We start from the raw sequence: 23,443 nt of genomic DNA on the forward strand, positions 1-23,443 counted from the left end.
ACCTTCATTCATGCAATCCCCACTAGTTGTGAGAAGGTAAGATCAAACTTCCCAGTAATCACCTGGGGAAAAAAAACATGGATAATCAACAAGAATTTTTGAAATACATTTAGTGTCCCTTTCCTTATTAGCAGGACATTTTTTTTTTTACCTTTGCTTAATTAAAACTGCAAGTCAGAGGATAAATACCAGCACTACAACAACGAATCAGTAAACAAGGATGTTGTTGTTCTAAACATTCTCAACTGCAACTCTACCAAATTTGATGCAACAGAAATAAAGCACAACAAATGATATAATTAAATAGATGTAGCATCCATTTAATCGTAGTAATACCAAACGGCCTCGTCGTGAACCAGGCTCGGTAACCTTCTGAAACTGGTGGCGGTTTGCACTTTAATAACACATACTGACTGATCCCCCTTCAGGGACCTCCCGGGTGCAGGAGGTTAAGGAGCTGAACACTCAAACAGCTTTTTTTTCTGGCAGCAGGAAATAACTTTTTGACTTTAATATAAAAATGTACTTTAAATAAATCTGGCGATTTGTACTGTAATAGTTTGTCATGAGATGTATTCATTAGACAGATACAGGATAATTCCCAGCTCTGACAGTAAATGGTGAGAACCCATTTCGGGATTTATCATCTGAGGAAACGTCTGTTGAAATTAAATCTTTGTGAGAGACTTAGGAAAGTGAGTGTGTGACTTCACTGCTGCTTTCTGACCTCAATCCATCATTTCATTACTTTGACTCTTAGACGTTTGAATCTAGTATTGAGTGAAACGTAAACTAAAGCACCTCAGGTGACATGTTGCCGGGTAGGAGCCTCTTCTGTATTTTAGAGAATCGATGTGCTTCATTTGTGTTAGCCTGGGAATTTAGCCTGGCGAGCCGCTTTTGAGGCGTCCACCGGGCATGCATAATTCATAAAGGCGGCCATTTGAATGCAGACGCTGCCGCCGGCTTCACATGTGCCACTGTAAAACAAATTCAAATTTGTTTCCCTGTATTAAGTCCCTTCTGCAGTTCGTAATACAGGATGGACTTAGCTTGGACTTTGACACCCCGCTAACAAGTTACCAAGGGAACTGAGGCTGCGGCGGCCATTCAACGACACAAGGACAATTCGTCATTGGCTTCTTTTGTCCCAAACCTCCCTCTTCTCCCTTTTGTTTTTCCCCGCCTCCTCCACACTTTTATTTGTCCATACCTGACCTCTAACTCCTCCATCATGTGACGGCCTGTCGTCTCTGAGGAGATACATTGACGACGTATAAGAACAAATCAGCTTGGAGGCTTGTTTGCGCGGACTAGTTAACAAAAGCACATGACACCTTGTCAAGTCTAATAGCCAGATGTGATTCATGATGGTGTCACCGCTTGTTTCTGGTGTATTTCCCATTGCATGTGGGTCAGTTTGCACATGGGACATTGTGTTGTGTGAGGAGATGGGAAGGGCAAATACATCTTCTATTTGAAATCAATATTCTGTCTTATTTTGTACTTAATGCCTCTTTAACTAAATCTGTTCAGTACAGAGAATATGACACAACACCAGACAATGACAGGCTATCATACATAGCACACTACTATACAGTTAGTGTTTGTGTTTTAAAACACACCAATAAATGCACTGTATGTTCAAACGGCTGACATTGCCTGTTAATTATTAAAGGCCCCCTGCATGAAATCTGCACGGTGTAATTATGTGCCGTACAGGAGGGAAGAAAAATGGCATAATATAGGCAGAAAGAAAGAAAGAAAAAAAGGGAAATATAAGTAAAAAAGAAGGACAGAGAGATATAAGCTCCTTCCCACTCCCTTTTCTTGATTACACACTCACAGATTTCTGTAACACCCCCACTGTGATTGGTGTCATCACCGGTGTGATCATCATCAGGTGAGAAGAGGAGCAGTGGGCTCTCTTTGATTCCCTCGTGTAGCCATAGTAACAGCCGCCCTTCGACAACTGGGGTCAAGCCCAGAAGGTTGATTAGCAGAAAACTACACCTCCTCCTTCTCTTCAGTGGAACATACTTTTTTTTTCCAGCAAATGACAACATGAAAGAAGAGAAAGCTGAGCCAAAATGACTTTGTATGGATACTTGTATAGTTATGCATTTTTGTATTCACCTTTTCCTCACAGATGTTAGACTGAAAAATCATTGCGAGAACCCCAGATCTCGCTCTCGATCCCCATCCTGTGCTTGCCTCAACTTAGACAGCAAAATAATTTGTTGTATTTCACGCCAAGGGACCGTTTAAGCCTCTGGAAACTGTCAAATCTCTGAAAAGTTTCAAAATTCAAGCATTTTAAAGCACTTTACACTTTCGAAGTGGTTTATTTGTAATCTTGATGTCCATTTAAAGATAGTTTTATACATAGCAAAAACAGTCCCAATTAACTTGTAGATCTCCTCTCTTAAGTTTCCTTCTGGAGCTCGACCAAGAAATGGCTGTTCTGCGTCTCTAAGTCATATCGATGTTAGAGACTCTCTCCTCTGATTGGCTGACTCATTTCTGAGTGACGCACGCCCTGGACAACCACAGGTTTTGTTTTAGTTTTGTAGCTTGCTAGCTCAGTGTTTTCTTGCGCTTAAAGTGTTGGACAGTGGGCTGCGCTGGGGGCGGACGTGACATGAGCTTAATTTTGTGACATCACAAACATAAGGAAGTCCAAGTGCTGAATAAAGGCTGTGTGCATTTTTCTGTGGGCTGAGTATTTTAACACGTTCACAGCATTTATACAGCACCAAGACCTGCTTTATAATCCAAAAAGAAAAGAACATTTTTATTTATAAAATAGGAGACCTTTAAATATTAGTGGATAAACAAAGAAGAATCAAAGTTACAGTTTGGAAAAAAACACTCATACACTAAGGTAATGTGCTTCATCAGGACTGTGTGGGTGTGGTTCGATGAGATATGACTGATGCGCTAGCAACATAAGCAAACAGCCACCCAACTGTGATTTAAATATTCACTTCAAACCACACAGAAACAAAAACACATTAATTCTCTCCTGCAAAATTATCAAAACTGTTTACTTTGGCAGAAAATGGTGTGGTCATGTGGGAGACTACCTCTCAAAGGAAGAAGCTGACCGAAAAAAATATGTTGTTAGGCCCCTTAAATGGAGTTTACCTGTGGGTGAATTGACTCAGGATCGACTCTTAAGTATTGTAGGGTTAAGGGAGGGTGAGCAAGTCCACTAAATGACCTCCCACATATATCTCAATTGAAAGTAAGAGAAAGGCTATTAAAAAGAGACTTTCAAAGAGAATATGACTAGGTTTTTTTTTTTTTTTTTTTTTTTATAAATGTCAGCTGAATTTAAAATAAATAATTAACATAGATTCCAGGAGATATGGGAGATGAGTCACTGTATGAGATGTTGAACAGATCACTGGATCTGGTACAGAGAGGTGGTGCTAGAACTCTGATTCTCCCAGATGGTTTAGCGAACATCTACATGTGCTGTGCACACGGACAGATGTTTCTCTGCTTGGTTGGTGAGTGGATCAGTTTCCCGGGCAACCTCTGAGCTTTATTATAAAATGACACAAAAGCTCAGCAGATGTTTGCTCTGAAATAATCCAGAGCTGCTGCACTGACATGGCACAGAGAGAACCTTTGCTCTCATTTTCTAATATTTGCGTTTGTTGACTTCGAGAGCTAATATGCAATATTCTCTTTTAACTATGTGCTTGCATATACTTCACGTGTCCTGAATTGGACTGTAGGTTGTGGATGTTTTTAGAAATTATCTGCAAGATTAAATTAATTAAACCTCCTATGAGTTGAGGATGGCAGTATATTCTGAACAACACGTCCTCATACCTAAATAACAGAAAAGGTCTATTTCCATAGAATCTATTTAAAATAAGACGTATACTTCAGGTCTCTCATTTAAAAAGCATCAACTTCTCTCTTAAAATACTAAGTCAATAATTGTTTCCCACAAGTCATTCTGGTGTCGTTAGCTACATCCACTTCTTCCGATGAGTGTTCTGGTGGTCCTTCTGAAAATAATTCCTTATTTAATTAGATATTGGGCCTCAAAGAGAGGAGTGTTTAGCAGTGCGGATGGTTTGACTGAGGGTTGTCGGGATAGAGTTTGGGGGTTTTCAGTCCTCCCATTTCCAACCCAGTCGTCCAAACAGGGTCAATTCTGGTTCCAAAAAACCAAGATGGCAGCGGCAAAAATGCCAAACTGCAGCTGACCTGAAAATTGACTTTTTGTCATAACTAAAATTAATCAAAGACCTCATCATCTGCCTCTTTTAAAAAGTCTGAATTGAGCTCTAAGCCATTTTTCACAAAGTTTAATTCCCTGCTGTTTGTAAAACTCTGAAACTTAGTGTGAAAGTAAATCCTGCTGATTTGAATAAATTCTCTGGCAAAACCTTCAGAAATTTAATTAAAATTTTTAACCACAGTGTACATCCAACAAAAAAAATCCTTCCTTTAACCCAATGTTTCATCTTGCAGCCTGCGAAGTGATAAGGAAGGGGCTTCACACTGCTAATCCCCCCTTATGTAGGTCACATGGCTCAATGCTGCAGCCTATAATTTGTGAATTACTTGATGGGCCCTGGTCACTGCTGCCGCAGCTCACTGCTGATCCCACGCACCAGTCTGTCAGTAACTCTCGTGAGTCTGTAACCCCTGGAGACCACCTCAAAAATGACTCATGAATAGTGTGCTTGTGTAGAAAAAAACAGATGTCAGGTTTGAGTTTCTGTTCCTGCTCTATTGCTGCCGAGTCCCAGCTTTAAGTCATGAAAGGGACAATTTATTCAAAAATGTTCACTTCAGGCTGCAGGTAATGACTGTTTTCAGTATCAGTTGGTCTATGAATAGATTACATACTCAATCTCAATGCAATAAGTGAGGATGCCCAGCTCACTTCAGGGTTTAAGGCTCCAACCACGACCTGCAATGCAGTTATTATGTGTCTGGAAATATAACTCACATTTTTTTCCTCATCTCTCTCCTCCTGTGACGTCACTTGTTATCTATTCACAGGGCTTTTTGTTAAAAAGGCATAAAAATGGTCAAAAAAACCGGAAATATTACCTCCACATTAATATCTCCAAGCGGCTCGTTCAAGCTCAGCAAGTCCAAACCTCAAACATATTCAATTTACAATGTAATAAATGCAGCAAATTTGCCTATTTTAAGAAACTTGACACAGTTATTTTCATGATAATTGTAATTGTTAAATGATTCATCGATTTTAAAAGCTGTAGTCAATTAATTTTCTGTTGATTGAAAAATAATCAGTCAGTCAGTAAACAGTTTGAGCTGACGTTGGCCCCCTTGTGGCCCTCACCTTAACTATTAAGTCTTAATTCAAACCTGGATCCTAAAACCAGGTCTTAATTGTAAAATTAATGAATAAACATGTTGACACTGAACCCACAAAATGATGAATACAGTATATTGAAACTTCTCATACATTCAGTGGATTGTCACAATGGGAATCGATTGACCCTTAAACCTTAATAAAAAGGGGTTTATTTGCAGCTTCAACTGATGTTTAGAGATCCACCGCACCGTGCTGCCTTCTTCGTCCACCTCGTCTTTCTCTCTTTTCATTTGTGTCTCGATAAGATGTCTGTTTTCAGTTTGGTGTGAGGGTTATGGCTGTTTGTGGCACATTGTTGATCAAACTGGTGTTATAGATGCTGCAGTGTTATCGAACTCCAACAGCAGAGTTACTATATGTGTTGATGTTCCTGACAATGTGCCAGCAGAATCCCTCTCTGTCTCCAAAAATCCCCTACATATCCCCCTCTTCCTCCCCTAAATGTGCTCTTCCTCTTGAATTCTTCATCCTTCAGCCTGAATGAAATGCGCTGCATTTATTCCTAAAGCCTTCCCCTTGATCTGCTGCTGCTCCCTCTAATAGGCTGCTGAGAGCTGCTTGTGCAGTCTGAAGCCAGATGGGTCAGTATCAGAGCCTGTGACTAAAAACTAACACCCTGCTCTGTCATGTGACCTCTCTTCCTCCTCTACACTATCTGATATATAATTATGAAGGTGTTTTGAGAATTGCTGCTTAAGACGAAGGAAAAAAAGGAAAAGAAAAGCGTGGTGGGTTTGATAGCAGCAGGAGCATCGTCTGTAATACAGTGTGCCAGCAGAGGGTGCTGTTGCTCTACTTTGTTCAAGATACAGCAACAAATGATTTCACATTAATTGGATCTAAAAGGCAATGAAATAGAGGTTCAGTTAATGCCATTTTTTTTTATTGTGTGTTTAACAGGAGAAATGTACAGAAATGTTCACTGGTTGCCTCAGCACAAAAGGTGCAGAGAGGGAGTAATAATGTTAGGAGGATGAGGACAAATAACTACACGAATACCATGATACGTTTTAGTGTTCCCTTGACTTTTCCAATCTGTGAGTCTATAAGTGCTTTTATGGTCTTAAGCTGCACAACTGAATGACATTTGCGCTGCATGAAAATATAAATCTTTATGTATCTTAGAAAATACAAATGTCTGAAGAACAGATTCATTCATTAATTTATTCAACCTTTATTTAAATTTCTTTTGAATACATTGAGGGTAACCCTCATTTTCATTAATGCCCAGATCGCATTAAACAAAAGGCAAACTTTAATTAACAACAACATTTAGACAAGACTTAAGTTAGATAAGCTAGATAAAACAATGCCAGTGGGCACAGTGAAATACTCATACTGTACAAACAAGGCACCAATAAAATGAGTTAAAACAGTTTGGGCAGGTAGGTTTGTGATCATGGATTTAAATTGTTACCATCGGGTATCAAATCACCAAGAGCTTTGTCGTAAATGCATAAAATACACAGTTGTTTCCCACTCAGCAGAGTTATAACAGGAACAGAGTTACCATTCCTCCAGCCTGCTGTGATTGCATGTGATTACATAAAAGGTGTCAAACCTCAGACTTTAAGCTCTATAGCTCTTCCTGATCGATCTCCTACGTGATCAGTTTCCCTGAAGTAGACGTTCATGGATTGATTTCATGGCCCCTGAGTGTACATGAAGCCGTAAAGACATGAGCACTTGTTGCAACAGAGCGGTGGCTCGATAGCATCAGGTCTGCCTCCCGCTCAAAGTGTCATCACTCAGCCAGTTCACCTTTGCTGCAATCCCGTGTGTGTAAATTAAATGTCAGTCTCTGCAAATGGATGTTTAGTGTAAGAGATTACTTCACACACATATCCAGAATACACTTATTCTGCTGGTTAATGATGCTGCAGACACCCCCACCTCCCTCTCTCCCTCCCTCCCTGCCTCCCTGCCTGCCTGCCTGCCTGCCTTGCTTCCTTATTCACAGCCAGCCGGGCTGACTGGAGCCTCCACTAGCCAATCGGCAGGCTGCATCCCACCTCTGTCATCAGCCTGTGCTGGAGGAAGAGATTGGCTCGCTGCGATCTGAGCTTGGAAGGCAGATGAAATGCCAGGTCTGCTCTGCCTCTGGGGATAGCCAGGCTGCTTTATAATGGGAACCAACGCTCGCTCGACTTGGGGGCAATAACATCACGCTCAGCACCAGGAAAACACAGGGCTCCACCTGTTTCTTTTTGGGTTTTTTTGTTTTCTGATCTGTTGCTCTGGTGGTCTTTTGTGATCTACCTTCATGTGGAAAAAGAGGCAGCTGGTGGGCTCTGTCACTCCCCTCTCCTCATCACCCATCCTCCCTGGAACAGGTTGATTGTTTTTCTGCCTATTTTTTGCGCTGAAGAGCTGCTTCTCGGACCCACGCTCTCTCCATGTACGATAACTTGTACCTTCATGGATTTGAAGACTCGGAGGCGGTGAGTGGAAAAGGGGGGCACCAGACACTCGTGAAACCACGCTATTCTGTTGTGTCGTGGGCTGCTTGATCCCGACAATAACACCCCCAGAATGCGCCGGAACTTGAGTGCGCTGAGTGTGCACTCTTTCTTGGGGGGGGGGGGGGGGGGGTTTAGAGGAGGTTGGGGGAAGGGTGTGCACGAGGGTGCGTGTCGGCTTGTGTGTATTTGAGAGAGTGTGTCATAAGGTTCCTTTATCAGCCAACTGTACAGTTTGGTCACTGCTACTGACAGCTTCTCCTGCTGTCTGGGTGGAGTGTCTCCAGACCATGAAAAGTACCTCTGTACCATCTTTTCCCTAAAGGGCCAGTAAGCAGCTCTGTTTATGAACATTGTGGGTATTTGTATGTGAGCATGTCTGTATGGTTCCCAGCATGCTGTTATTTGCCAGCGGCATGTCTGTCTGCCTCTCCCTTTATCACATCCCGCCGTGCATCATCAAGGTGTGCTGAAAAGAGCAACAAACATTATCGTAATTATCCTCCACTCCGACCTCCTGTATGATACTGATATGCTGTTGCATCCAACTGTTACACCCGCCTTTCACACAAGACAGCAACGCTTGCAGGAAGAAAAACATTCTTTTATCATTAAGTATCGATTTTTCATCTCGAAGGTGCTGCTACATGCAGATAGACTGAGACGCCTTAGATACAGAGAGGCGAGCGTCGTTATTGATGGGCGTCCGTGTGATAAAAATTGCCTGAGGAGCAGGAAAATGCTTACAAAGGCAATAAATGTCAGAACTGTTTCAAAATTCAAGCAATTTTGCACATTCTGTCTCATCCAGAATAAATTCAGGGAGATGTTCTGTCCTCGCGAACAAGCATTTTATGTTTGCAGTATTTTGAAAAATGTGCAGATTTTTAGGTGTTAAGTCTGTCAGCGGTGTATATTGTTATAGAGATGGTTGTCTTATGCCGTGCTTATACTGTATGCCCCTGGCCAACAGACATTGATCTGCACCTACAACAGCCTCCACTTTTCTGATTAAAGGCATTTCATTGTATTCAGCTCCAATGAGGTCCAACACGGATGGTGATGAAGCCCAGCTCACAGCCCGGGTTCCACTTCATCCCAAAGGTGTTGGCTGACATTGAGTTCAGGGCTCCCTGCAGTCCAGTCCAGCATTGTTACATTGAAACCAATCCGGTGTTGTGCCACAGAGTGTAATACATTTGTAAGTCCACTAGAGGATACTGTGTCAGTGTCACGTTTTGCCTCGCTTAGGTGTGAAAATTGAGGGGCCTTAGGTTTGGGTTAAAATAAGTGATTTTATTTAAGTAACGTTGCACATGCAATATTAGTTACATGTTAGTTACTAATTTGCATTACGTGAGTTAAATACATAATTTTATATAAGTAATTTAATTTAGTAAATTAAAGGATATCCATGTAGACTTTTGTTTTCATGGCGTCGAACACCAGTCTCCCCGGTGGAGGTCCTGTGTTTGTTCTGACCAACCAGCCCATCCTCCTTTCTGCTCAGACTTTTTCACTGTTTGGACTTCATCACGTGACTTACTTCCTTAATAATCAAAACAACTGTGCAGGACCACCTAGAAACTAACGGTTTGAGTGCAATGCCATCACTTTAAGCTTTTTTTTTTTTTTTTTTTTTTTTTTTTTACTTCAATTGTATCACAGAACTCATTAGAATTGTCATTATAGTGGCTCGCCCCAATCATTACTGATTGATCTGATAAAATAGAGAGACAGGGAAGCCCAAACCATGAAAAAAAAAAAGCCTGTTTCCACATACTTTTGGCTATTTAAGTTCAGTCATTCAGTCACAGTGGGTACCAAAACTCCACAACAATTAAAGGCAAATCAGAGTTTAACAAAAAGGTTTTGTCCTCAACATTAATTGTATATTTAACATACATTAATCTTTTTCTAAGTGACGCTTCAACTTGGAGAGATCCATACCCATCCAAATTGGATGCCCAAAATAACTCAAATTTGTTACTCTACACATCTACAGCACAATCCAGAAATACCATCTGTTTCCTGTTGTTTTGGATGTTGTTGTTCCATTATAACAAGTGTGAATAACTGAAGAGGCAGGAGACTGTTTACTTCCACGTCAAACTGTTGAGGAAGTAGATTCTCTGTAAAATCCTGGATAATCTCGACAAAATGGATTGACTTAACATCCATCACTGACTCCGGTCATGTTTCTGTCAACACAGCGGCCATATGGGTCTATATTTGGTCTACTTTCACGACATTTTACAAAACTTGTTCACACACACACACACACACACACACACACACACACACACACACACACACACACACACACACACACACACACACACACACACACACACACACACACACACACACACACACTCGGCACTGCTGTTCCACATTGTTCCATGTTTAGAGCTGTATTGGCAGCACTACACAAGACATCTTTGAGGCTGTTACTGTCCTTGTGGTTTGCTATCAGCACCTGTCATTAGCTCGTGGGTGTCTGCTTTTCTTCAGAAGTGAGCCGTTATCCCAGGAACTTCTGAGGCAGCAGGCATGAAAATGAAAGCATTTGTTGCATCATCAACCCCTGCCGTCCCTCATTTCCAGTTGATTTCCGGAGAATGTGTTACAACACAAAGCAACTGCGTGGGGATATTATTTGGCACACTGACCTTAAACACAATCTGTGTGTTTTCTGAGATGGCCCTACAGTACAGGACCTCTTGAACACGTATATTTTTTCAGGTCATATTGATTCCAAAGCTTGTAGTGAAAATGACTGCGCTTTCCATGCCTCACACGCACATATGAGATACTGAAGATATGCAGCGAAAATGCAACCCGATATCATGCCAAAGATTGTAATATAACCAACAGTCCACTCGCTTTGGGCTTGGGCATTAAAAAACACCATTAGGTTTACAAAACGAGCTTTCAAGTAATCCAAGTTGACTTTTGCTTTCTTACAGACTCAAACCTCACTGGTCTGGGTCAAAGTCCTGTGTTTGTTCTATCCAACTACCCCAACCTCCTCTGTAATCAGACTTTTATCATTCTTTATATTCTCCACCTCCTTCAACCCTGGTCTTTCATGCTTTTACTTTTCACCCCAAAGTAAAGCTGAACATGACACTGATGCGCTTTGGCGTGATTTCGGGCTGAAAAATGTCAGTCAAGTCAAATCATGTCAATATAGTTGTAGAGAAAATTCCTAAAAGGTACACAGCTCAAGACCCTCCTTAAGTTTGCTATTTGAGGGCTATTCAAACACTTTTTTAAACCCTACTTTGTTTTGTCTAACCGAACTTACAAGAATTTCTTATTTGGGGACTCGGCCCAATTATTACTGCATGATATAATAATTACAAAATGAGTTGCAAATCATATGTTTGATATCATTAAGTGGAAACAAAAGTTAAACTTAGATGTTATGGGTGGAAATATCCATACTGATATTTGTGTTGCTGAGAAACTTTCCTTCACTATAGCTGGCAGGAATGATGTAAACCACTTACTACGGTTCTGCATATACAGTGTTATTTAATGTATGACTCACCTTTACAACAGCTATTATCTAAAATGCTAAGCCTAGTGAACCCAATGCTCTGGCTGATAGTAACTGTACTATTGCAAGTATGTTGGAAGAAAGGAAACTTGAAGAAGACTTTTTGTAGTTTCAGTCTTTTGAAGCTCCAGAATGAAGTAAAATCAGTGTACTGTGGACTCAAGTCCCAAGTCTAGGCCCAGTCTAAAAAAAGAGACATTTACCCTTTGACCTCCAGGATGCTAGTTGTAGTGATGGCTGCTGTTGGATATACTGAAGAGAGAATGCTTTTAGTCCCATAGTCTGGGTCTGATAGACGTGCAGGTCAGGGCAGGAAGAAGGATGGAGATGGGAGAACAGACCGAGCTTTGGCGTCTGAGCAGATAAGGCTTGAGTGTGTCACGATGGACTCAAGACTGGCCACTTGACACTCTTAGATAATGACTCACAAACAATGCATTGTCACTGTGTGTGTGTGTGTGTGTGTGTGTGTGTGTGTGTGTGTGTGTGTGTGTGTGTGTGTGTGTGTGTGTGTGTGTGAGAGAGAGAGAGAGAGAGAGAGAGAGAGGTGTAAAGGCTGCTTGGCAGAGTGGTTGTTTGTTTCTGTGCGCATGATAGTAATTTTGGGAATGCTTCATAGTGCTTTGTGCTCTAAATGAATCATATTTATCATTCATGCACTTATAGTTTCAAAAATGTAAAGAGGCAAAAGTCAGGATCAAATATCCATACTCATTTAATGTTTCTAAAGATCTAAAAAGATCATAGTTGTTGTGTTTTTTGGCCTAATTTTTACCAACTTTTACTCAAATTTATTATCAAGATAAACAAGAAATCCTTCATCGAAATACACAATAGTTGGTAGCTGCAGCTGATTAAATATGACCTTTTTCTGCCCTTTGTTTTGTTTTTTTCTTGTATTTTGAGGATGCATGTTTGCCTTGTGGCTACCTATCAAGGATGCACTACACCTTCACCCAAAGTCAGCTGGGACAGGCTCAAAGCCCAGCCACAACCTCTTCACCGGTTGGTTTGTGAACTGCCCTTCTGAATGCAGTATTTTGGTCATCACCATCTTGCTATTTAGAGCCAGAAGAGACCATATTTGGACGGACCTGGGAGAAACAGGTGAGGGATCTCACTTGATCTAATTGGGAATCTGAGGACACTACGTCCCGCCCACTTATAACGGAAACCTAACTGCACCACAGGCCTGTCAATCAAACAGACACACTCCCAGATGGACCACTAGAAAACAAGACAGAGTGACTTGACCTAAATCCATAATGTTAATGTCAATATTCTCTTCTAATAGTGGCTGATTGAACATTAAAAGTTAAACACCTTGAGATAAACAGTTGTTGTTGGTAATTCTCCCCTCATCTGCCTTTAAACCATAGCAGAAAGACTGGCTTTACGAGATGACGTCATTAAAAGAGCAGCAGTCAAACCTCAAATGGTGGACAATTATGTGGAAATCAAGATGGAAATATGACATACCTGTTAGTTTGATCAAACTACTTTTATACAGGTGAATGGAAACGATTCTGGTGATTATGCAAAATGATGATGTTAAGCTCAAATAATTACAATCGGGTGATTATGAGATAATTGTGACAGACCTAGTTGCATTCCTATTTGAGATATCCTGCTACAATAAAACAAACATGACTAAAAACCAACCTCCATATTGAAGGTAAAAATCTATCCTCTTGTCTCCAGGCAGGTACTTCATTATTTAAATATATAAAGCAGGTGCTCGTCATCTATAGTGCCCAGTGGTGTGGTGCTTTTATTTTCCTTTCTCCCCAGTCCTCCAGTTATAGATTTCATTTGTAATGAGGCCGTAAATAACAGTTATTTGTATCAAGGAAAGACTCCCCTGGTTCTAAACGGATCATTAACAGAGACGCCTGGAAGCCCTGGACAAAGGCATTAATCCTCACTGTCCAGCCTGGCAGGTTGATTTCAAAGACTTAGTGCAATACAAATCCTCTGTTGCACATTTTGGCATTCATTTTCATTCAATTATTGATATGAAGTGGTAGTGATATTTCACTGAGTTCATGTCGGAGGCTCTCAACGTTCAGGGCAAGTCCTTTTTTCGTATCCGGTTCAACTCCTCATGGATTGGATGTCACTGCCATCAGTCAGGCTTGTAATTGACTTACTATGTGCGAACCTACAGGACACATCCAGTATACTGTGAAGCTACTATTTCCCATGTCACAATCATATTACAGAGAGAACATACTATACCTGTCGGGTTCATTGTGAGAGAGAGTGCAAACATGCAAAACATCTGTTCTGCCGTGAACTTGGCAGAGGATGATAATTGGATGAGATTGAGACCAGAAAAAGAAGGAGAAAGTGATGAACAGGGCATAATTTTTTAAAGCAATACATCATGCTTTAGTCCTGATGTCAAACAACAACCCTTTGCAAGCATGTTTCCGGCTCCCGGGAGCTTTAACCCATTGTTTGTGTGTACATGTGCGGATGTGTACTGCAGCATCCACACATTTTAAGATGATGACACGCCTAAAAAGTAAGTGAAAACAAAATAAAAAGGGGAATTGCTGTGCTGAAACAGGAAACTGTTTGTATTGTTGTGCAACAAAGTAGGACATTTAATGTTGTAGTTTTTTCTTCAAGTGGAACTGAAGGATAATTAAACGATACTAGACTGAGGTATCTCTACAAGTGTATCCACTAGGATGAACATTTCAGGCAAAATTATTATTCGAAAATCGCTCTGAATGAATTAACTATCAATCCATTATCAACCTCATTTTCTCACTTTCGCCGTTAAATGCCACCCAACTTCTAAAACCCTCATCTTGAACAAAACTGATGAAAAGCATGTTTTTAGTTTCATCTTTGAGATGACGGCCAGATGTTCAGATGAGATGAACGAGGCTCTCTTTCTGTCCTCCATGCTTTTAATGGGTTGTGTTAAACAGAGTGCTACAGTGCATCCGGAAAGTATTCACAGCGCTTTACTTTTTCCACATTTTGTTGTTACAGCTTTATTCCAAAATGGATTGAATTATTTTTTTTCCTCAAAATTCTACACACAACACCCCATAATGATAACGGGAAAAATGTTTTTTTGTTGTTGTTTTTTTTAATTTTTGAAGCAACTGGAAGAGAATAAAGGGGTTATGCTGGCATAGTGGCTGGATGATTGTCAAGTGCCAGCAGCTGGTGCTGGTTGGGGAACTGGGAGCAGGTGAGGTGGGTGTGGCCGGCAGGGGTGCAGGCTTGGAGAGAAAGACGGGATAAAACCCACAGGGGACCTCTGGTGGGTAGGTAGTGAGAGACACAGGGAACAAATTCAACTTAAAATAGGCACATAGTCCAAAACCAGGACAACAGTACGTATTGCATTGAGAGAGTTTTCTACACTTTGGATGATGGAGAAACTCAGAACAACTAAAACACTGAGTTTGTGTACTTATAGAAACACCGGGTTCAAGCTGAAATCAAAAACTGAGAGGATCAGTAACAGCCATCAACTTCCTGTCTTAGCCATCAACCACAGTTACTGCTGTTCGTGTGGTTGCGACAACCTTCACAAATGATTCAAGCACATGAGTGGAGTCAGAGATGGAAAGCTTCCACGATTTTACCACGTCAACAGGCAGCTGGTGACGCGCTGCCTCCACGGCGGCCACTTGGACAAGTGTACTCTTTTCAGCAAAGATCAAGACTTTGTATTGATTATTATTTGAAGGTTCATTTTATAATCCTGAGGACCAGACAGATCTAAATTTTGACATTACTTTAATAGGCAGAACCACTGCTTTCTCTAAAGGACTCACATTTGAACTCTTACATTCAGTTGTTGTGGATACAGTCTCGCATGTGTCTCAAACATAGTTAGTCATTTAGTTTGTTTTGTACCAGGAGAGGTTCAGTCTCATGTAAGTGTTGGAGGCAGTCCACCGAAATTCAGCTAATGTAAAATTTTAGCAAAATTTCCTGCAGCAATTCTGGATTTAGTCATATTTTTTTATGGTATTTGGGGATTTTATTCAAAAACTGAAATTTGCTCTTAGCATTGCAGGTGTAGCTTAAACAGATAATAGCAGTAATTGATCTCTGCTCTCAGCCTTACTATCAAATGATTCCAAATCCTATTTGTATGCTGTGTTTTAAGTTGTCAGCTGTATATTATATTTCATGGTGTCAATTGGAGCCATATGTGGAGATAAAGCCTGTTGTGTGAGAGTGTTTACATAGTATTGTATTTCCGGCACGCATGGTAACACGATATCCAGAGGTCTGCACTGTTTGGTAGCTTTAACACAGAGAAGTGCATCGCCTACCTCACTGTCAACATGACATTGTCGTGTTGTTACGTTGAGTGAGCTATTTGCAGGCAAATAGACTGATATGTTAGCTTCACCTGGCAGAGTTTGTACTGGACTTACTTTTTGAAGGAGTTTTTCAGAGAACCTTTCAATGATTGTAGTAGCATGCATGTTTCTCCTGTTTGCGTGGTGGCCTTTAAACTTAATCTTCAATCCCTGACAAAACTCCGGAGCCTGGTAGCAAACATAGACTTTATATAAAAGTGGATGTAGCGTCCGGGTCTGACAAGTGAGATCAATGCGATGCCATAAAGTGCAATACCATCAATGGCTGCTAGGGGTAAGGCTCTGGCTCCATAGACTCCTATTCAACCTCTCTCTTGAAATACAAAGTCAATAAATCGTTTCCATGAGTCATTATGGTGTCATTTGCTAAAGTCGCTCCTTCTGATTAGTTTTCTGACCGTACATCGAAAAATAATCCCATCATGAATTGGATATTAGGCCTCAAAAAGTGAAATTTCTGTCTGTTTGATTGACAGGCCTGTAGTTTAGTTCAGGTGTCCATGAAAGGTGGGTGGGCTCTGGTTCCTGAGTCAGAACCACCGCTCGCCCCTCACCAGCTTGTCCAAATATGGTCACTTCACTGACAGACTGGAGGCGTTCACAACCAATGGGTGACGTCTATGTTGGTTGCTGTTTTGTGGTTTGGAGTTGCTGTTTTTCTTCTCTTGATGTTGTTTAATGGTGGTTGGTAAACAGCTTTTAGGTGGATTACCACCACCTTTAAGATCAGGTGCCGATAAACACAAGGGAAATATGGCAAGATGACAGTCGCATAAACTATTTATTTATAACTATTTACATTCTAATAAATACTCAAAACTTAGAAAATCAGTATACCTACAAGTTTTTGCTGTCTGCAATAACATATGTTTACAAGCGTAATTCATGAAAGGAAAGAATGGTATAACATGTTTATGTTGTTAAAGAAAACTAGAGGAAGTCAGAAATTATTTCAAAAAGGAAACTTTGTGATTGCAAATATTTTTTTTTTAATGTATTAAGAAAAAAAAGTGTTTCGTTGATCCATCTTGACAGCTCATGGGTTCTTTACTGTTGAGATTAGACTGAAACTATATATCTTACTTTATATTTGTTTAGAAAAATATCCTTTCATTTCTGTCATGCACTAATTTATTTGTTCTTTTGTGTTCGGTCTCAGTGCAGGACCTTTGCGGTTTAGTGTGACACACTGTGTGCAAAGAACAGCTTTAATTGTATGACATGAAAAGGAAAGAAGTCATTAAAAATTCATGAATACATTCATGTGTTATGACACGGTGCATGTCATGGCCGTTGCATAATACAGTGTACAGTATTACATCATGCTACACGGTTCGATATCACAGTCATTTTCAAAATGTTTGTGTTATTTCTGCACTAATTGTTGCACAGTCATATTAACAGAATTTTCCAGCGTGGTTGTGTTTCCTCTATGAATCTAAAGCGAGAGAAAGTGACTGTGACTTGTTTGGACCAAATGGCTGATAAAGGCAGACACACTGGCAAACAAAGAGATTTACAAATGTCTGCGGACAGGTGGGTTCCAGACACCGCGGGGCCCAATGAATCATAAAGGATATTGATATCAGCGGTGGTAACTGTTGTAGCAGAAGCAACACTCACTCTCATCATTCAGCCCTTCCTCTCATTTACTACTGGTGACAGGGGGAATAAGTGGCTTCTGGCCCTGGAGAGCCGGGTGTGTACAGCAGCCTGCAGGATGCAGCACATTCACTCTACCTGTACTAGAAAACAATGATGAGCATTAATTAGCTTTTGGCCCCCGGAGACGACGTGCACATTGCACAGAGCTAGTTGTTCCATGCCTGTGAGGCCGGTGTTTATGCTAATGTAGTGATCACTCGGCTGGGGTTTAGCTTGAAGTGCAGACTCTTGTGTTACATAGCAGCAACATCTCAATCTATCACAGAGAAAGGACAGATAACGGCCAACTGGACTAGAAAGAGTGAGTGAAAAAAGATGTCGTCATGTTAATTCATCTTCAGTCCATGAATCATGTAATAACAATGCTGTATGTTTTTACTCACCGTTTATACTCCAACACACATGTTTAACATCACTATTAGGTTACTTTGTGCTGTTTCATACTGCAAATGATTTGTTTTAAATACTTTTCTCTGCACGAGAAAGCAAAAAAAAATTGACTTAGCCCGTGTGATGTCATCTGAAAAGCATTTCTGAGGCTCAGATTGAGGAAGATCAGGCCATCGCCATCTTGACAGTGCCTTGCTCTGCCTTACTCCCAAGCTGTTACCCACAGCGCATCAAGCACTGGTTTGTGAACTGCCGTTTTTGAAGCTTCAATTTTGGCATTTTGGCCGTTGCCATCGTGGTTATTTGGAGCCAGAAGTGGCCATATTTGGACGAGCTAGGGAGGAGCAAGCGGTGAAGAACCTGAGGACACTACGCCCGCCCAGCTATAGCAGAAACCTGACTGTACCCCAAGCATGTCAATCAAAGCAGACAAGCCCCCAAACACACCTCTCTTAAAGGCCTAATATGCAATTAATGATGTAATTAATTTATGTTTTTTTTCTCATATTTTTTTTGTTTATCTGTTCTTTTTGTCCCGGTAATTGTGATGTATGAAATTCTCATCACTTCAGTTTCACTTAAAAGTAGAAGTTGTTTTTCTGAACTCAAAGGGAACAGTGCTTCACCGACATTTTACTAACTATACATAAATTTCACGCATGAAAGAAAAACATGTAACATGTGCATCACCACGCCACCATATGTCCTATATTTCCACACAGCTCAAACACACAGAGCTTCCACGCTGCAGTTGTAACAAATCAGACTTGCAGCCAGATCTCCCACATGGCAACACAAACCGCTAAAGTGCCGGTCAGCCAAAGGTGAAATCCTCAGAGCCAAGACGTGCGTTAATGCTGTGTGCAGACAGCGTGAGCAAACTAAGTCAGCACTGTTGGAAAATAGGGGCATTACACACTGTAGATCAAAATTGATTGATGGGTTTGTAGTAGAGGTCCATTAGCCAGGGCGCTGCTCGGGTGTGTACAGTGTGTTCTTCTCATTTCATGCTCAGGAGCCAATAACATTAAGCTGATGTATTCACCTCGCTACTGTGGTTGAAAAATGCTGGCACAATCACATTTTACAATAGTTGTCACGGATGGAGCCAAGAAAGCAGGAAGTACAGAGCAACCAGGAAGGTAGGAAAAGTCTCAGGTGGTTTATTTTCAGAGGTGCAAAATACAGGCTTTACAGGCTGATTGGCAAACAAGCAGGCAGGCAGGAAAACAAACAGGAATCAAAATAATAATTTCTTCAAAGATTTCTCTGGGAATCCAATCTTCCAGTCTCCTGGGTGAAAGTGACCTTTATCATGTGGACTGGTTGGTGTATTACAGTTTGTGCTGCAAAATTGGTTGTTTTAAGTTGACCCACAATATAATAAACAACATAACCAAAATCTCAGACTGTATTTGTAATTGTTGATTTCGAATAAGAGTAGTGCAGTGATTAGCATTGTCGCCTCACAGTGGAAAGGTTCCAGGTTCGAATCTGGGCCTGGGCCTTTTTGTACAGAGTTTGCATGTTCTCCCTGTGCCTGCGTGGGTTCTCTCCGGGTACTCCAGCTTCCTCCCACCATCCAAAAACATGCGTCTCAGGTTAATTGGTGGTTCTACAAATGTCCCTTAGGTGTGAATGAGAGCGTGAATGGTCTTTGTTTCTGTCTGTCTCTGTGTGTTGGCCCTGTAATAAACTGGTGACCTGTCCAGGGTGAACCCTGCCTTCGCCCAATATGAGCTGGGATAGCACCCCCCCCCCTCACACACACACACACACACACACACACACACACACACACACACACACACACACACACACACACACACACACACACACACACACACACACACACACACACACACACACACACACAATTAACCAGTTTATTTCAAATAAATTGTTGAAGTGTACTCACTTGGGTGTTTTTTTCTATTTATAGTCTTGAAATTGTATTTTTTTTTCTGGTTTTGTCACATATTGGATTGAATCTGCTTTTCTTTTTGTTTTTCTTGGTTTGTCTTTATTTGCGTAAGTATATTCTGCTTTTTAGGAGAAAAAGATATTCAAAGTAGAGGACATAGGAATAAAAGAAAATGATGGTAAAATATAAAAGTCTGTACTAAGATCAGTCTCATACATCTATGGTCACTATGCAGTAATCTTTGCACATGGTGGACTTGACTTGAGCTCTGCTTTTCTTTCATGTTGCTTATGTGGTGTGATTATCACAGGAGGTCTAAAGCAGGGTCTCCTCAGCAGTGGCCTCCTCTCTCTGCAGGACAGGCTGCTTCCTGCATGTGATGCTGGAGCTCGTTGAGCCCATCGGTGCCGGAAGAACTCTCTGCTGTGGAGATGTTCGCTCCTCAGCCTTACACCCACTGTTGCTTTTGTTTATGAATGCACATTCTCCTCAGCTCGTTGGTCATACTCTTGCTGTCTTTGTAGTTCCCTTGTCTTGAATGAGGGCCGTGGGTGTTTCTTACTGCCGCTCCAACCCAGCAGCCGCTGACTTGTAGCTAATAAGGAGGAGGATTGAGGGAGCGAGTCGAGTTAGGAGGGCGATGAATCCTCTTATAGAGATGGTATGAGACTGATCTCCAGCCTGAAGCAGACTGGTGGGTGAGGGTGTCACACCACCCAGTGTGTCCCAGAAGAACACGCACACACACACACACACACACACACACACACACACACACACACACACACACACACACACACACACACACACACACACACACACACACACACACACACACACACACACACACACACACACACACACCTGGGTTTCTGTAACCTCCCACTCATTCTTTTGTCTCATTTTAAGAAACAGGCTCATGTCAGGTCTTGCATCTGTATTCACTGTTCTGCATTTGAATGTGTTTGAAAAGACATATGATATTACTCAAAAACAGTTGTTCATTATTTGTTCTTCTAGATGTCAGTCTTTATGTGTATGTCATAAAGAAAGCTGTCAGCCGGAGGTTGTTTATCGTTTCTTTTCTCTTCTGGTAACCACTTGTCTTCTTGTTCTCCAGGGCTCAGCTGATTCCTACACAAGCCGACCGTCTGACTCGGATGTGTCTCTGGAGGAGGAGAAGGAGGGCGGCCGGCAGGAGAAGGAGCAGCAGGCCACCGTTCAGATCGAGAGAGCAAAGGTCAGGGCCACAGGGAGCTGTTTACACTACAAATGAGCTGCATACGGTCCTATATACTATATACCTTTGAAACACATAATCTGAGCTCATGAACAAAAGATACACGAGTCAGGTTGACTGTCTGCACCACTGATCTGTTAATGGCTGTTTAAAGTATAGAAATTTACACGGATCCTGTTCTCATCACATTTTTATCATATTTCTAGCATGATTTCTTATTTTTCGTAATCCTACTCTAAACATGACCAATGTGACTTTAGAAAATGAAGTTATCTTTGCCATATATTTTGCTACTGCTGTGATCCAGGATCTTTATAAGCACACTGGTACTGCAATAACCCGCTCTGCTCAGGGGAGACGGGCTGGTCAATGTCCTCCTTCGCCTTTGTTTATGTCATAAACAGTTTCTCAACAAAATATTGTGACAGAATTTCATAGTTTTTGATAGAGCATGTTATCCATACATTCATATTGCCCACTTTTTCCTCCTTTCTGTCTTATAGACCAAAGCAGTGGCGTTTGCCGTGAGGACCAATGTGAGTTACTGCGGTGCGTTGGATGAGGATGTTCCTGTGGCTGGCACTGCTGTCTCTTTTGATGCCAAAGACTTCCTCCACATCAAAGAGGTACAACTTGGACACTGTCCATTAATACTGAACCTGTGGCACTGTGCAGATGATTGAATTTACTTTGCACAGGAGAAAATGTTTATTTTTATAGAGGCATACAGTATTATTGTAACTAGTGTACCGCCCTCCATCTAATAGATTTTATCATCATGTTGAGTGACCAAATGATCAAACAAAATACTCAGTTATTAGTACAAACTATGACAGGAACAGCATAAAAAAACTCTTAAAACACTGCCTGCCAAAAGAAATCTCATCACAATCACACATATTTGCAGGTCTTTTCAAGTTAGGCCATAAACATTTTTACCAGCAAGTGGGCATTTGTCACAGAATTGTAGACACATACATTTTCAAGTATATTGATGCACTTTAAAGGGGCAGTATGTAAGATTCAAAACCAGTGAGCCCTGGCCTGGTTGGAACTGATGGCAGCCTTTGAATGTACAAAGTGGTATTAGATTAGGTACAAAATGGGATTTACGTGATTCTTACAAATTATACCATTAATGTAGTATCTGTTCTGGTGCTCGGTTATTCTACCTTGTTCTTTTTTGTACAGTTTGTGTGGGGCAGTGCTTATGAGTGTGTCCCAACATAGACAATAAAAAAACTTGTATCTAGCTCTCTGATTTAAGTTGTGGTGATCAGAATCCAACTGTTTTCTATCCTGGAAATAGATTTTAAGTCTTTAATTAGCCAAAATAGTCTTGATTTACTTGTTTAAGAGACAGCTTTGAATATCTATTTTGTGTTTTTATTACACCACGCACCACATATATGTTGTCTCACTGTGCACTGGACACTGTTGTGTTGTGACCTGTGATGCAGGTGTATTTTTTTTTTTATCAATAGACATTGCAGTGCTAAGTAGAAATTGTTTTATGTCCTAATAAGGGAAATACTGCTGAACTTAGAGTTTACTGGCTATGGTGTTTGCTGGTATTATGAACAAATAAAGTTACAAATATTCTTCGGCTTTCCCTTTCCATCCAAAAGGTGTCATTTTGAATTCTGTTTTCTCACTGATATTTATCTCACCCTTTCACAGAAGTACAACAATGACTGGTGGATCGGCCGCCTGGTGAAAGAGGGCTGTGACATCGGCTTCATCCCGAGCCCTCTGAAGCTGGAAAATATCCGACTTCAGCAGGAGCAGAAGAGAGGACGCTTCCCCGGGTGAGTCGAGGAAGAGGAGGAGGAGGACTGAATGAAAACAGAGTGCAGGCTGTGGAGGAATCAGCAGGAGGAGATACATCATTGAAAAAACACATGGATCAAAAGGGATGAAGGGAGTTGGAGGATTCGGGTTGAGGAGAGAGCCACTTTAGGGATGAGTAGAGAGCCTGGCAGTTGAGCCGGGAGATAAACAGGAAATCAGGTGGATGAAGGCCGACTTGTGTGTTGTGTGGTCCAACTTCTCAGAGGTGTGCCTGGACGGTGGCCACGGCAGAATTTTCCATCAGATGGGATGTTGGGTTTTAGCCACGGAGGCGATTACTAATGCTGAGTGCTTTCATATTTACTCAGTAACAACGGTGAGAGAGAAAAAGACTCGTCACCTTGACTCATTTGGCTTCTGTGTTTGGTTTCTATTACAAAAAGCAGTTTTGTCTTTCATTCTCACATGTTAGATTTGCTATTGTATGCAAGCTTCAGTATGTGTGTGAATTGTGCATTGGGAATAAACAAAGTCACGTTCTTAAGATCACAACCTTACAGGAAAGACACGTGAATTTCACATGTGAAAAACTCACAAAATGACCACATGTGACCACATAAACACGTACACATTGAGGTGATCTTAACCCTTTCATGCACAACATGGGTCAAAAG

General features: G+C 41.2%; 1 protein-coding gene across 2 annotated transcripts in view; it reads left to right on the forward strand.

The window, feature by feature from the left end:
• cacnb4a (calcium channel, voltage-dependent, beta 4a subunit) overlaps positions 1-23,443 on the forward strand; it is a 37,687-nt gene that overhangs the window by 3,077 nt on the left and 11,167 nt on the right. The window contains exons 1-4 of one of the 2 annotated variants that reach the window (XM_069722691.1): positions 7,415-7,815; positions 20,859-20,978; positions 21,482-21,604; positions 22,659-22,786. In XM_069722691.1, coding sequence (XP_069578792.1) covers positions 7,771-7,815; positions 20,859-20,978; positions 21,482-21,604; positions 22,659-22,786 — 416 coding nt within the window. In that variant the 5' untranslated portion in view covers positions 7,415-7,770. Of the gene's footprint in view, positions 1-7,414; positions 7,816-20,858; positions 20,979-21,481; positions 21,605-22,658; positions 22,787-23,443 lie in introns of those variants that run through there. The other variant, XM_069722692.1, reaches the window with a different exon arrangement.

The sequence above is a fragment of the Brachyistius frenatus genome, unplaced genomic scaffold (genome assembly GCF_029030835.1).
Source record: "Brachyistius frenatus isolate BFR_SWC_R1_liver_20210118 unplaced genomic scaffold, ASM2903083v1 Contig_300, whole genome shotgun sequence".
NCBI lineage: Eukaryota > Metazoa > Chordata > Actinopteri > Embiotocidae > Brachyistius > Brachyistius frenatus.